Source organism: Canis lupus, chromosome 23, assembly GCF_003254725.2.
Source record: "Canis lupus dingo isolate Sandy chromosome 23, ASM325472v2, whole genome shotgun sequence".
Taxonomy (NCBI): Eukaryota; Metazoa; Chordata; class Mammalia; order Carnivora; family Canidae; genus Canis; species Canis lupus.
The window spans coordinates 5864667-5880789 of record NC_064265.1 but is presented as its reverse complement, the minus strand read 5'-3'; the positions used below and the strand labels follow the sequence as shown (position 1 = coordinate 5880789).

The window sequence follows — 16123 nt, the reverse complement described above, 5'->3', positions numbered from 1 at the left end:
GATTCAGGGGCCGTCTCTTTCAAATGTAATAATCAAGAGAGCAAGTGCTTTTGTCTGCCAGTTTCTGCGGGAGGGTAGAAAGAATCCTGACTTTGATACGTTCCAATTAGCAAGGATGATTTCATTGAACTTACCAACCCCTGTCTACCTTGCCCCAGTGCTTTTCCACTGGTTCACTCCAGCACTTAAAACTCCCCTACAATTCACTGTACGGGGTGGAGTTCAGTCTTTCTCTCCTTGCAATAGTTTTGACCCTGACTGCAATAGTCATGAATAGAGCCTTCTTTATCTGTTCCTTTGGTCCGATGCAATTCTTCTTTTATAAGGACCCTGAACTATAAGTAGTTTTCCCTGAATTAATAATTCAAGAAAATGTTTCTAGATTCAGGGGTCAGAGAATTCAGTAGCATGACTGAAAGCTTCTGAAATTTCAAGGAGAAAGAAATTGCATCCAGTCTGCATTAGCGCTGAATGAAACTAAATACGAAGAAGAGGACTTGATAGAGAGATGAGGTGTCTTGCACTGCCTCTAAAAGTACTCTGGAATGTAGATGAGGAAGGTGACAACAACAAGGATACACTAGGATCCTGAAAACAAAACACCACACCATGTAAAATTACTAAAACAAATCATAAGGATATCTTCTCTCTCCAGAGCAGTTGTTCTCAAAGTATGATTTGAAAACAAGCAATCTGTGCTTTCATAAGTCCTTCCGGTGATTCTGGTGCAGTTAAAGTCGAGAACCCCTGGTCTGGAGATCGAGAGAGAGCACTATAGTAAAGCAATGTCCTCTGGCCAGGGTGGAAAGAAATAGATGTCTACTCATTTTCTAACCTCATTGCTATGACCAAGAAGCAGCAGAGGGTACAGTACAAGCACTGTTTCTGTCCTCTCCACATCCAGGAGGATGTCATGACAAAATGACGCAGTCTACCTCTGTAGCTGTGCACTGGACATCTGGTAGGTGATTGTCACTAAGCTCAGTGTTGGGGATACATGAAGGGAAAGACAGCCCAGGCCTTCGGAGCATGTGCTTATACGTTCAGACTTCAGCAATAAGCTCTTTATAAAATGTAGGAAAACGTGTTCCCACCTGGAGAGAGTCTCATCATTATCTATTTAAAGCTTGAACCTATGTAATTAGAGGAGGAGAAGAGTAACTTAAATGTCACAACTCCAGGCTTGGTTTCTGAAAGGTCAAAAAAAAGTTTGCAATTCCAGTGTGAATAATGAGACAAAAAATTAAAAACTTGCGCTGTTCTGAAGATCCATGACAGCAAAACTGACAGCTTTGCTTCATAAAACCATCCTGGGAAATTGTAAGTTTGTTTTGACATTCTATCTTGATCGCCCTTAATTTTTTTTTTCTTTCAGTTCCTGCACCTTGACAAGCTTTCAAAAGGAGACACTTAGATTAAAAAGGAAAAAAAAAAAAAATGTCTGAGGCACTTACAATTTCTAATCATTCTTCAAAGAACATGGTATTTTAGCGTTCTTGAAGTGTTTTAAATGTTTCCAAAGAGCTTTTCTTTGGAAGTGATTGGGGGTGGTGTATGGAGAATGATGATTAGTTTAAAAATCTTAAGAGTTCTCTTGGTGTGCTGGAATTTTTAAGTGCACCGTTTAAGGTCCTTGGTTTTTGCATTTAAAGGAGATTTAAAACTATTTAACCTTTCTTAGTTTACAGGAGCTCAAGTGCACCACAGTGGGTTTTCTTGACTTCAGTTGCTGCAATAATGGGATATAAGAGCAATTAATTAGAGTAAGAAATCAAGAATTCAGCAAATGGTGATATAACAGAAGGCAGAAGGCAGTGTGAGCCCACCTGAATCTCTCCAAGGAGCAGGAAATATGTATATACAGTAGTGGCTGTGACTAAATGCTATTAATTTTCTGCCTGTGTAGGGAAACACGAGATAATTTCTTAGGAACATGTTCAGCAACACAATTATGTTAAACCATTAGCATAATGAGCCTAGATTTCAGAGTGCCCCCTAGTGTGAGTGTGAAGCTTGGCTAGGAAAGTATCCACAGTTAGGGCAACCCATGTCTAGTCTCTGGTTGGTGTTAGCCATTCACATTCCCCTCCCTGTCCTGCAACCCCCAGTATGTGCGACATCCAGGACATGTTGATGAATCACAGCTCTCAACCTCCACCCTAGGCAAAGCCAAAACCAAACAGAAACATTACAAATCATAATCACGAACCAAAGTTCATGGATAACTACTGAATGGTCACCTGTTACCTTCCTGGGATTCTAAGAGATATTTTGACTGAGACCATTTGCAAATAATTTGAAAACGATGGTGACAGATTCTTGGGAGACAGAGGAGCTAGGAATGGCAGACCATGTTGAGGATTTCTGGACTCATATGAACCCCATGATATTAATGCTTCCGTCAGTTTAAAGCTGTTTCTAGGTCATGGTCCTCATTGGGACCTCCCAAAGACTGTCCATGCAAACTTGAACTACCTCAAAAAGATCACTATTCACTTAGAAGAAAACACAAGGTAAAAAAGAAGAGAGAGAGAGAGATGCCTGCACCTGGCTACTTGGAACTCTAAGCCTTTCTGAGGCTCACGTTCCTTATCTGCAAAGCAGGGATGGAAGCACTGAGTAACAGTAATAAAGATAAACATGACCTCATGTTTATGGAGGGCTTACAACCTACTTTAATTGCTCTGTGTATATTAACTTCACAATAACCTTGCCTTATAGGGACTACAGTTATTCCCATTTCTCAGATGAGAAAACTGAGACACAAATAGGTTAAATAACTTGCCCATAATTATACTAACAGCATACCAAAGCAGCAACCCAAACTATTAATGTTGTAATTATCTTACAGTGTGGTTTTAAGAAACCAATCACAGTATTAAATTTTTTAAAAAATAGCTAACTTTTGTTAAAAAGTTATCATGTGCAGGTGCTTTTGTAACCATTTGTATATAAATAATTGAATCTAAACATATATAATAGTTTGTTGAGGGGGAGTAACGTCATATTGTATTATAACCTACATTTCATAGTATCAAAGTTGAAATGACATAGGGTCATTTATGTCAAGAAGTTTTTAAATGGAGTCAGGAGGCCATTGAGGAGACCGGCATTAGACTTGTCCTCACCTGTAGAACTGTGAGCTTTTGAACCGGACCAGACTGCAAATATGCCAAAGACCCAGCCCAAACACCTGCAACATGCTTCAGTAAGAGACAGCTTAGTGATAGCCTTTGAAAACAATTATATTCCATCAAGAACAGCATTGTGCCATTAACACCAACAAAAAAATTCTTTGTAAATAGCACATACAAGAGTTTTCTTTTTGCTTCAAAAACCTCTGACTTCTGCTCCCAGGTGGGACTATTTGGGTTGCTACCCGTATCTGTGTACCTTGAATTGTAATGCTTTCATTCCAAATAAATGCTCTTGCTCGGTTATTGACTCCTGACAATTTCAGATTGACAACAGATAAGGAAGCCGAAGATTAGAGACCTAGGCACACAGCTAGCAAAAGACAGGATTGGTATTTAAATTGCATGCCCTAACGCCCCCAAGTATCCCAGCAATTAATATCACCATCATTAATTAACTGGAAGCAAAGGGAATAATGACCATACCAGTTGGGTGGAATCTAGAAAATACAATAGGACATAAACCCATTCAGTACTAACTACCTGCTTTGGACAATTTCCCGGTACTCCTCGTACTGGATGTGCTGTCACCCCTGGTCAGCACCGTGATGCCCCCAAAACTTGCCGTCTTGGTCATGGTGGGCTTGAGATTGCGATTGGAGCTGTCAGAGTCTGTGCTGCTCCAGGCCCTCTGGTGGTCCGACCACTTTAGCTCATTCTCCGAGCTGCTCTGTCGACTCCCAGAGGTTCTCCCGGAGCCATCTCTGTTGCCTCTGGAGCACAGCCACCGGAAAGATGCACAGGGATAGTGTTACCTTCCATGAGCAGCATGAACATAGGGCGGGACCTTTCTTGGAAGAGCCATCTCCCCAAGACCCTTCTTGCAACCCTTCCCATGAAGCCTGTTGCCTTACAAACAGTGCCACATATACTTCATTGATGTGCAGATGGATAACATATCACATATAATATGCATGTTTATAAACAGAAAAACCAAACCTAGAAATATCACACCATCCCTCTGCCAGTGAAGGAGAAACAGGTAGGAAAAAACATGGTATAAAATACAGTGGTTAACTTCTCTTGTGGAGAGGAGAAGAGGATAAATTTTCCTGACCTAAGTCAACAATGAATCAATGTTTGGGAACAAATAGGATCTCAAATGATTCTAGGAGCAACTCCCACTGAAGACAAGCTTTGTCCCTTTAGCATTAAAGAATTGGGACCATGGGAAGATGCACACAGAACCAGTGAAGCCATTTGTTATTTTCTAACTTTATGAGATGTCTATCTGAATTCATTAGGGCTTTAACAGCACAGAAATCACAGAAATTATTCTGTTAGCCTAGGGTGAGAGTTTTGCCCAGTGAGTTTAACCTTCCTGGGCAGAGGAAAGCATCTTTTAATCCTTTTCACATAGTAAAACTTGTGATAATAACAAGACCAGTATAAACACTACACTGACATGACAATTTCTGAGAGGATCAATGGAAATGACAAAGCTCCACAGGTGAAAGAACACACTGGTTCAAAATTCAAATTGAAAAAGAGTGAATGTATTGGAAGAGATCCAATAAGCAGAAGTGAATTCTGAAGACACCAGAATATCTCCATGTTGGACACAAAAAATCACATGTGTTTTATAGAGAAAGTTGATGAAATTTGCATTTTCATTGGTTTCCAATCTGCTTAAAGAAGAACTTAGTGAATATTTTCAAAGCTTTTCCTGCAGTTAGAAATAAGACATGATGAAAATACTCTAAGATTATTCTCATGGCTTACAACTAAGTAAAGGGCAACATAAATCATGGGCAATAGATACAACCTCTAATTTCATGATCACTAAGCAATGTGGCATGCTCAAGTCTTGATCCAAATCTCACAGATGTGGTCAGTAGCTTTGTTAAAAATATTCTTCTAAAAAAAAAAAATATTCTTCTAAAGACAACAGTAGACTGTGGAGATGTTAGGAGTTCACACATGTGATTGAAATGCTCACCAACCAAATTATATGGAAGGTACACAGAAAATTTTAAGTTTTGTTTCAACTTTACTTAACGTTTTTTCTGTTTTATAAGAACTTAAGATGGTAAATAGATCCAAGAGACAATAAAAATGAAATGGCTCATCTGTGATAGGAACTTTGTAAAATGAGGGGAGGACAGCAAACTCACAAAACAAAAAGCACTCAGTGCCCTGCTGTCTTGCATCAATATTTTCTTATATTCTCTCTGTTAACACCTCAGGGCTTGCTGGGCTTAGAAAGAGGATCTAAAAAGAGACCACATTGTGAGTAGATAGAATCACACACTCACCAATGGCCAGGTGGCTTGAGTTCTTAAAACTTCTCTTAAATTCAATAAAGCCAGAGGAGGTAGGGTGGAGGGAAGAAACAGCCTTTTCTAGGGTGTGGTGTTCCATTCCTGATTATTTTCCTTTTTTTTTTTTTAAGATTTTATTTATTTGTTCATGAGAGACACAGAGAGAGAGAGAGAGAGGGAGAGAGAGAGAGAGCAGAGACAAAGGCAGAGCGAGACGAAAGCTCCATTCAGGGAGCCTGATGTGGAACTCAATCCCAGGACCCCGGGATCATGCCCTGGGCTGAAGGCAAAAAATGCTCAACTGCTGAGCCACCCAGGCATCCCTGATTGTTTTCCGTTCAAGTTCCAAATTCAACTTTATTCTTTTTGCATTTAATTCTGATTAATTTGACTTGTTTTTGATTAAAACCTGGCAAAAATCATTATTCAGCAACTATGAATGCACCAGGGATGTGACAATAGTCACACTTGTAGCTAATTTGGAATAATGCATATAGGAAAAGATTTGGGATAGTCCTTAGCCTCAGCATATAGGATGCCTCAGAAGGAGGCTCTCCATATGCAGGTGATGATCATGAACTATGCTTGAGTTTCCCTCTCCCTATGTACCTCTGTGGGAGGAAATGCCAGTGTGGCTGAGCCTGTCTGCAAAGGAGTATCTATCGCTATCCTTGGGTGCAAAGTAGTGTGCTGGAGTTGGCAGGCTTCACTCTGGCATTGGGTAACTCCTCTAGACTTGTGCCACATGCTAAGCCAATAAGGCAAACTAAGATTTCCTTAACTTTTTCTACCTCTACTCCACCAATTCAAAGCAGCATCCCAAATTAAGAGCTGTCAAAATTCCCAAAAGAGGGAATTTAGGTTGCTGCTTTAGAGTTAACATTAATGAGATTTATAATAATGCATCTAATTCTGATTTATGGATCCCCATTTATACACTGAAACAATACTTTACAGCTCCATCTACTGATTATTCACCTTAGCACTCACAAGATGAGGTCCAGAATTGAGTTTCATATCTATTTGGGAGTAGAAGCATAGACTTCATAGACAAGCATAACCACAAGTGCCTACCTATCTCCTAAGCCAAGTCTTGTTCTTTTCCTACTAGAAACCAGAAAGACAATAATAATGAAGTGTCTGCTCATCAGGAGAAGTTGGCCTTGGTGTATGTAATGAGAATTTGATCCCAGAGTAGTCATAAAGCATATATTCTCCAAGTTCTATTTCTCTGCTGATTAATATAAATAATATTTATTTTCCTTCATATCTGCACATGGTTTTGTTTTGTTTGCTTTTTACCAATTTAGATATGATGTATGCTTTGAGTTGCTTTTACCATTATGCACATGTCTTTGTGCTAACTCATCTTCCTGAGTTTCTGTGTTTGGTGACTTGGTGTGTGATGCACTCATATTAGAGTTGACTGATCTGAGTAGGTGGTAACTCTGGCTGGGGACCAGATTTGGGCCTGTGTAAAACCAAGTGGCCCACTATAGGGGCAAGAACTCACATTTCACATATTCATTGGCCTAAATAAACCAGGCTGTGGTGGGAGCATAGGAGTACTGGTAAATTCTTCTTGTTCTCTGGGTTTTGAGAAGAACAATGCCGTGTTATCTTTTTAATCTACAAATGTGATAATAAATGTTCCATTGATAACAAGGGGAAGGCAATTAGGCTATGTAATTCAATCTAGAAAAGTGAAGGAAATTTTTAAAAAGTATTTTTATTTCTGCCAAGCTGAAAAGGGAACAAATTAATTCAACTTTTCTAATGATGAGGTCCTAAATTCACATTTACTACAAAAATTTTCTGAGCACTCAATCCAATAATTTTTTTTTGGTCTTTTCTTCTTTCTAAGAGAGCAAGAGGTTTTGTTTGTAAACAAATAAGTTTTCTCTTTCCTACAACAGAGATGAATCCTAACATTCCTAAAAGCAGTAACATATTAAATATATAAAACATATTGAGTACATTGATAGCGTTATGTATTCTTTTTGCCCTATAGTGCATATTAGAGGTATATTTAATAGGATAGTAACAACATGGGCATGGTCCCTCTGTTTTCATGGAGCTTTCAGCCTAGTATAGAACTTAAAATATGCAATATTAATACATAATAAGTACATATATATCCATTCCCCTTATCTTACAAAGATCTTACCTTACCTTAAACTTATAAAGTTCATTATAATTGGAAGTAACCCTGTAATTTCCTTTAGAAATAAAATCTGTGCTTGAAAAATGCATTGTTTGAAGTATTATGATGGACAGTAGTAGCCAAAACTCAACTATCAAATGGCTTTGTCATTGGTTTCTTTTCCAGGATCAGGTATGTATATATAATTGGAGACTATCAAATAAATTTTAACTTGGTGTAATGTAATTCACCAAAGTTGAACTGAGAATGTTAAATCAGAGTGCTTCCAAAGTTAACCTTTGAGGGGAAAACAAAAACAAAACCCCACCAAAAATGGGAAATCAGAGGAAGAACTCAAGAGGATTATATACAAAGCAATAATTTCCTAGCCCTGTATCTCACATTATCCAATATGGCCTCAGCGCTAGCTATGTAACAAGCTTTACAAAGATGTAACCAAACATATTTATTTCATGAACAGATATTTTACACTAATACACTTATATTTAACATTGATTCTGCCACATAATCTGAAAACACATTTTAAAAAAGTAAACCATACCAACCGAAAGAGCTGTCTTTTCTTATAGGTCTCATTGCATATGTTACTGTCTTCCAAGAGCCTACTGGAAATGAAAAACATGGTTTTTATGATATTAATCCTACTGACACTAAATGCCCTATGTTAAAAGGATGTGTACTCCTTTGTAACCTACCTCTCTTGCAAGTCAACCCCACAGACTATTGTTTTGTGTATGATGTTGAGTTTTGCAATAATAAGTTAATGACAGCCTGCATTTTCCCTATCCTAGGATTAAGGTGCCAATACTAGATAAGAAAGAAAGGAAGAAAAAATAGAAGGAATGGAAGATGAGAGGAAAACAAAATAAGCTGATGTTTAATAGACATTTAATTAAATTTAATTTAATAGACATTTAATTAAATTTAATTTAATACTAGTTGTGATTTTTTTCCCTTGGTAATATAAAAGTTATCTTTTATTAGAGGATAATACTGACATTTCAAAGACAGGTATCCAAGAAATGTTTTTATTTTTGTAGAGAATCTACTCAATTATATTTCTGTTTTTGGAAATATCAAGACTTATTCATATATGCAATTCATGTACGTGACCAATTATTGTAATGAAGAATATAATTCAATTTGAATCTAAAAGACATGTAATGTGCATTAGCAGTCTTTTTCTGCAAAATCCAAGTAAATGAATAAAAATTCGGGTGTAAGGCAGGGGAAATGATTGGCTGGATGACTAGTGAATAATGTTTTTCTCTGAATTATAAGCACTCCCTTCATCCTTTTAGTTAGAATATAGAATTTTGGGATGCTTCAGAATCATCCCGATAATGTTAGTGCTTATGGATCCTTAATTTAACTATAAATAGAGAACATTCACTTAAATCTGTACAGATTTTTGAGGTTGTTTTTGAATGCCTTCTGTAGACATGTTATCAACTTTCACCCATTCTTCTAGAAGAGATTGTTCAATTGAGAGGGTTAGTTAGCAGTTAGAAAGATTTCTAACTAAAAAAAAAAAAAAAAAAAAAAAAAAAGAAAAAGAAAGATTTCTAACTGCTAAAATAAAAGTTCACTTTTTTCCCCAATCACCTCTAATGCCCAGTTTAAATTTTCTCTAAGTACTGGAATTTATCAAACAGCCTCCATTTAATCAGTTTTACAGGAGCACCCATTAAGCCAACATCTGAAATAAAGTTAAGTATTGCTTTCTGAAGTGATACTATATTTACATTCCAACTTGCCCACTCTGATGTACCTCAAATGTGATTAATACAGCTAAAGTAGAATTCTTTAATTCCCCTTGAAAAGCTGCAATTAAATCAATGGAACATTTGAATACCTATTTCAGTTTAGAATTATTTCTTAAAAGTATATGTTAAATTTGAAAACCTTTGGCTCATATGCTCAAGACTTTGTATAAGTTCTATAACTCATTCATCTCACAACAACCACCCTCCTACCAACTCCCAAGTTACTAAATCTAGATGAGCTTAGATAGATTTCCAAGTTAGACTAATAGGTTGTTTACAGTGAGAAACTTAAAACAATATTATTCCAATCTTTGTTTGCATGGCCATATATAAGTATGCGGCACAGGAAGTGGCTAATAATGCTCAATATACAAATACTGTTAACAGCCTAATCCATAAGCCAATGAAATTGCAAGTTCATTTATGCCTAGTAATGCCTGGTAAAGGTAGCAGGAATTAGACTTCCGGAAGGACTGGAAATTGAGACTTTAAATAAGGAAAATGGACAAACTTATGTTTGGAAGTAACAGAGAAATATTTCCTCAAATTAAATAGTCTTTTTTGGCATGCTAGATAACACATATGTGTATGCATATAAGTATGTACGCATAGATATATGTATTTACTTATACATATATTCAAGTACACACTTATATATGGGATATATACCTATGAATATACAGGACACACATAACAGACTTTGTTCCTCTAAAGACATGAAAAAACAAATTTCATTTTACCTGTTTTCCACAAAAAGGCTTTCCTGGGAGCAAACTGACTGAAAAATAAAAAAAGGCATTGTATCAGACGTTCTGGATGTGCTGAGCAATCCCAAATCCTTGCCTGATTTTAAAACTACTTTTCCCCTCTGAGAGGAGAAGAAATAAGAAAAATATGCACAATGTTTTGAATAAGTGGAAATAAAAAAGGGAAAAATTCGGTTAGAGTTAGAAGTGTAAACCATTCTCTTTCTCTTTCAGCACACGAGTACTTTTCCATGAGGGCATCTCCAGGTTACAGATAGATTTAGCCCATTCAGCATCAAGGTCAGAAGGAGAGAGAGGTGAATGACACTGTCGGAGAATCGGAGAACCATGTGACCACTGGATCCTGAGCTAGTGGTTTCTTCTGGGGCTGTGAAGATGCAGCCCCCAACAAGAGTCAAAGGACTGGTGCAAATCAAGGCAGAGTGCGTGCACTTAGCACAATCCACCTGAGGATGGGAGAGCCGTAGAACCACAACGCTGCAGTTATTACCTGGCAATGACAGACTTGTGAGATAACAGATTGACTGTAAGACTCTCAAAATTGAAGAGATGCCATCAATCAATGTGGAGAGTGGGAAGGGTGCGCAGAAGACAAGTGAGAACAAAATGAAGCTAATTAGAAAAAAAAAGTCAAGCCCATCTAAGTCAATAAAATGACTTTCTTCATAGCTTCCATTCCCCTAGCTATCACTTCTCTACTATCCTGTGTTTAATACACACATAGGGAAGAGAGAATCCCATTACCATTGCAAGCTGGGAAAAGGCAAATCAAATTAAATTTTACCTAGCAGAAAAAGAGAAGTCTAAACAAACTATGGTGCAATGGCCCTGTAACATAGTGGCTGTGTTTAGGAATTAACAAAAAAGTTCTCAAAGTACTGAGTTTCTAAACATAAATATATGTGCCATACTATATGTGTAGATTTTCTAAATGATGAATAAATGACCTGCTAAGCAGATAAATTGAGACCTAACAGGTCCATTTGAAGAGAAAATAAAACTAAAGTAAAAAAAGAATCTTTCAATATTGAATTCTTAAATTAAAAGATCAGCTAATGTAACCACTACTCAGAGAGGCAAGCAGGATATTGGTTTCTCTGTACATTTTGTTGTAGAAATCATTTCCTTCCACTAAACCAAAGGACTAGCTTTGGGCATAACGTGTTTTCCTCAGTGCTCTGAACGTTTCAGTGAGGGCATCTCTAGAACTATTTCTGTCTTAACCTTTGCATTTAACATGCATCCTGAGTATCAAGTGCACAAAAATCTTATTTAACAAAAAGAAAAAAGTCAATTAAGAGAAAAGCGTTTCAGAAAATCTTTTTTAATTTGACATTTGTGCTTATAAATAAATATAATTTATGTACCACTGATATTATTCCTGTGAAGATCTCTTCATAGTAAGCAAAAAATCCCACCACCTTCATTTCCTTTAGTTTGGTTTTACTCCTGGTTTGATTCAAATCATGGAATTAATTGTCTCAGGTATACATTAAGAGCTCAATACTTTGCTACTATTCAGCTCTTGTAGTCAGAAAGAGGTCAATTATGTTTATAATGTTCGGCTTGGTAGTGAAGTTACTGAAACTCTACTAAGTCTTTGAAAGAGTTGATCAAAGACACACTGACCTCTTCAGACTCATTAATCCACTGGTATTTGGGGGAAAGTTAAGCTGCCATAACTCTTTGAATGAAAAAATAAGGCACCTGCAAGTTCAAGATAACTTTCCCAAAAACATATCTCGAGAGTATTTTCCAATTTTTGTGCAAAGGTCCTAAAAATTTATCACATGATCCATCCAACACATTTTCATAAATAAGACAGATATGGTTATGGGCTGTGACTCAGTAGCTGATGAAAATAAACTTTTTAAAAATGTTATATTAATAACTTTCAAATTTTAATAGCAGAGAAAGATAAAATTGTCACAGTAATTAAGTGCAGCATTCAAAGCTGTCACTTATATGCATTCTCAGATATAAAGGGCTCTTTTTTTTCTTTCTTTTAAGGAGGAAATGATTTTGCCTAATGAGTTACAGAATTGTCTCCCACACCCCCAATCCAGGTGGCACTACATGCCCTTCTCATCGGTTGTCAAAGAAGAGGGATCCCGGTGCATGCTGGGGATACTGTGGAAGAGCTCCTCCCAGAATCCCTACTTATACATAAATATCCTTCAGAAACCATCCTCCAGGCAAAACATGTCTTTCTCAATTATATTGCTTTTTCAACGTAACCTTGCCAAAGCCTGCATCATTGCACTGAATTAATCATAAAATAAGCTGAAATTCTTGGTAAAGGAAACAAGAGTTGTATTTCAAATATTTCTGACTACAAAAATACACTCATTTTTTATTTGAGAACTAAATTGTTGTGTGACTTGACTTACAACAACTTCATTCTCAAATCATAAATGTGTCTTATCTCAGGCTACCCAAATTCTCAAACTATATTGAAGTTATTTCTCTAGAAAATTCCCAAATAATCTGCATATGTTGATTGTGGACTTAAATTAAAAAAACACACATGCACATACACACACACAAACACATACACCTTAGACACCAAGATACATTTGTAAAATATTCAAGAACACTACTAATTTTAAAATAAATTTCGATTTTGCTGAAGTGTAAATACCAGGAAGTATTTCTCTATAACTATTGTGACTTCAAGTAGAAAAATAAACCTGCAACATAAATATGTTGCTATTTGAACCTGTTTGAATGATTCCACTACTTAAATAATAAGTGGCAAGGGAGGCTGCTTTTATTACCTCAGTTTTTAAATTATGAAGACACTAAATTAAAGGTCAGCTAAGAAAGAGATTAGACACCTATAACTTAGTTTCCTTATGCTGGATTCTTTGCATTTATAATTGACTTACTCTACTTGAGTTATTATCTTGTGTACCTCAACAATCTGGGAAGTAGCAATGGTCATTAGGGAATTTGGAATTGCATAGATGAAGGCTCTCCAAAGTGTTCTTCTGTCTTTACTTGAGTGGTAAAGAAGATTTGTTATTATATGTATTGAAGGAAGTTCATACTGCTATGTTATGTCCCTGCATTTACATTAATAAAAGATCCAGTGATAAACTGTTAACACATGGTGGCCCCCAGTGATCCCTGCCTGTTGGTATTCACAACATTTTGTAGTACCTCCCACATCGTACCAAGTTTGGTCTGTGCCTCCAACCAAATACAGCAGAAGAGAAGATATGTCAACTCCAGGATTAGGTTATAAGAGCCTGTAGCTTTGGGCTCTCTTTCTTTCTCTCTTAGATCACTTGCTTTGGGGAAGCTAGTTGCCATGTCATAAAGACACTCAATAGCCTATGGAGAGGCCCACACAGTGAGAATTGAGATCTCTGTATAGCCAGTGAGGACCTGAGGCCTGCCAATAACCATGTAGATGAGTTTGGAAGCAGACAACCATTCCATCAAGCCTTCAGATGACTGCAGCCCCAGCTGACAGCTTGACTCTAACCTCATAAAAGACAGCGACCCAGAACTGGCCAGCTAAGCCACCCTCAGATTCCTGACCCACAGAAACTGAGGTAAAAGCATTTTGTTTGTTTGTTTTAAGCTGTCAAACATTGGGACAATTTGTTATGCAGCAGTTAATAGCTTTAACACGGGGAACACCAGCCTTATGACTGCATTGTTTCTACAGAGCTACAGGGCTAAGGAGAAAGGTGCTGGGCAACTTTTTTCCTTCTAAGATAGTGGCTCTTAGCCTTTTAAGGGTGATGACAATTTGTAAAACTACAATAAACAATAAAGATCATTTCCTTAGAAAAATGTACCTACAGTCATAGATGTAATATTTTGCAGATGATGTTGAGGACTTTAATCTTTGAAGCCTTTCTATGAGTATACTCCGGCTAAAGGATGCCAATTAAAAAACCCTGGCCCCAGGAGATCAAGTGGAAAAGGAGTGCCAGAAACAGGCAGGTGCCCTACTTGGATTATTAACCCCAGCAGTGCTGGTGCTGGCTTCCAGGAAGCCTTTCACAGGAGCTCACACCTCTACTCTACTCCTGGAGGGGGAAGAAGCCACAGCATTTCAGAGGTTGCCGATGATACCACAGATTGGAAAGGCTATGTCAGCATCTTGGCTTTTGAGCTTTCCCACACTTTAGCAGCCTGCTTTTACTCTCTTTTCTTTTCTCTTCTTTTCTTTTCTTTTCTTTTCTTTTCTTTTCTTTCCTTTTCTTTTCTTTTCTTTCTTTTCTTTTCTTTTCTTTTCTTTTCTTTTCTTCTTTTTTTAAAGTAGGCACCATATGCAGAGTGGAACCCAATTACGGACTCAGACTCATGACCCTAAGGTCAAGACCTGAGCTGAGATCAAGAGTCAACACTCAACCAGCTATTCCCCCAGGGGCCCCTCAGCCTGCTTTAACTTTTCAAAAAAATGTTAATTCAGCAGTTAGCTATAGAGGCTTGAAACCTCAGCACTTGCCTCTAATCTTTAACCTGGGACCCAGGTTCCTTGTGTTAATCTCCTTCATAGGGCTGTAGGGAAATGCAATGTGGACAGGGAGTCATACTGACCCCTCCTGCCTGTGACGACCTCCCTATGGATGTGGGGATGTCCACATGAAGGGCAGCAGCACAGGAATCATCCTCCTCACAGGTGGGCATCAGGGATACTTCTGCCACCTAGCCCTTGAGTGTTCAGCAGTGTGGCACTACTTTGAAAAAGAAAAAAACAACATACTATTTGTATATTATCTGGGTGATTAATATTTGCTTTTCAACACAACTCATTCATAAATTTTATGACTTGCTAGAATGAAAGTCAGAGGGAAATTTTGTGTCTTCATGTGTGTGCACATGTATGTGCATGCATGTGTGTAAGACAAGGGGAAGGGAGGATGGGTAGAGAGAAAGAAAGAAAAAGCATAAAAAGTAAACTAGCCTTCAGAAAACTCTCCCTTCATGAAGCTCATCAGATGGCACATGCCACCTCCCAGTCCAAGTCCACTGCAGGCATCCCTACACTATCATGACTACTATAACGGAGCCTCTCCTTACTTCATCCCTTTATCGAGGAAACACAATGAAAGGCCTACCATGTGTCAAGCTATGCTTTGCACCATCAATAACTCTGATCATAAGAAAAGTCTAAATAGCCCACACATATGCAAAATCTTCTAGAATTGCACATGGACACTATCCTTCTACAGCTACCTCTTTCATACTCTGCTAACTCCAGAGCTCTGAGCCACATTATTCAATCATGAAAGTTCTATTTTATTGTATCCAAGAAAGACAGCAAGAATCTAGAAGAGATAACAGAAACCTGTATAAACATGAAAGAATGCACTGCTGGTGGAATTTAAATTTCCTCTGGAGCTTTATACTGAAGGATCCAGCATGAGCTGGAGGACCAGAGAAACTGGCTTGGGCCTGAACCTCCAAGGTCAGAAGGCCTCCTCCATGCTAAGACAGACCTAGGTGGAGCCTAGGTCTCCAGTCTGGCTTGGTAATGGCCTACAGAGCAAATCACAACAGGAAGTAGGATGGCCCCCCTAACCCAGCAAAGCCATGGAAGATCTACACGAAGGAGCTCCCATCTCTACTTTTGCAAAGGGAAGAGCCCATGACATCTTAGGAGGCTAACACGTGATTTCACAGAATGGAAAAGCTTGCCCTTTTCACTTTCTTGCATTTAAATCCAACTGTTTTTAAAATCACTTTTTCTTTTTCTTTTTCTTTTTTTTTAAGATTTTATTTATTTATTCATGAGAGACACAGAGAGAGAGAGGCAGAGACACATGCAGAGGGAGAAGCAGGCCCATGGGACTCGATCCCTGGTCTCCAGGATCAGGCCCTGGGCTGAAGGCGGCGCTAAACCGCTGAGCCACCTGGGCTGCCCTTAAATCACTTTTTCATTTTTATTTAATTGCATTTGATTTTGGCCACAGTGGGTAAAAGGATAGAAAAATCCCCACCACATTTTCTT

The 16123-nt window shown here is 37.9% G+C and overlaps 1 protein-coding gene across 26 annotated transcripts in view; it reads right to left on the bottom strand.

Annotated features, from left to right (window-relative positions):
- ARPP21 (cAMP regulated phosphoprotein 21) overlaps nt 1-16123 on the bottom strand; it is a 155004-nt gene that overhangs the window by 68406 nt on the left and 70475 nt on the right. For 13 of the 26 annotated variants that reach the window (XM_025461382.3, XM_025461384.3, XM_035705322.2 and 10 more), the window contains 3 exons: nt 10126-10163; nt 8165-8224; nt 3675-3907 (listed from right to left, as the gene is read on the bottom strand). In XM_025461382.3, coding sequence (XP_025317167.1) covers nt 3675-3907; nt 8165-8224; nt 10126-10163 — 331 coding nt within the window. The remainder of the gene's footprint in view (nt 1-3674; nt 3908-8164; nt 8225-10125; nt 10164-16123) is intronic. The other 13 variants (XM_049099751.1, XM_049099753.1, XM_049099741.1 and 10 more) reach the window with 5 other exon arrangements.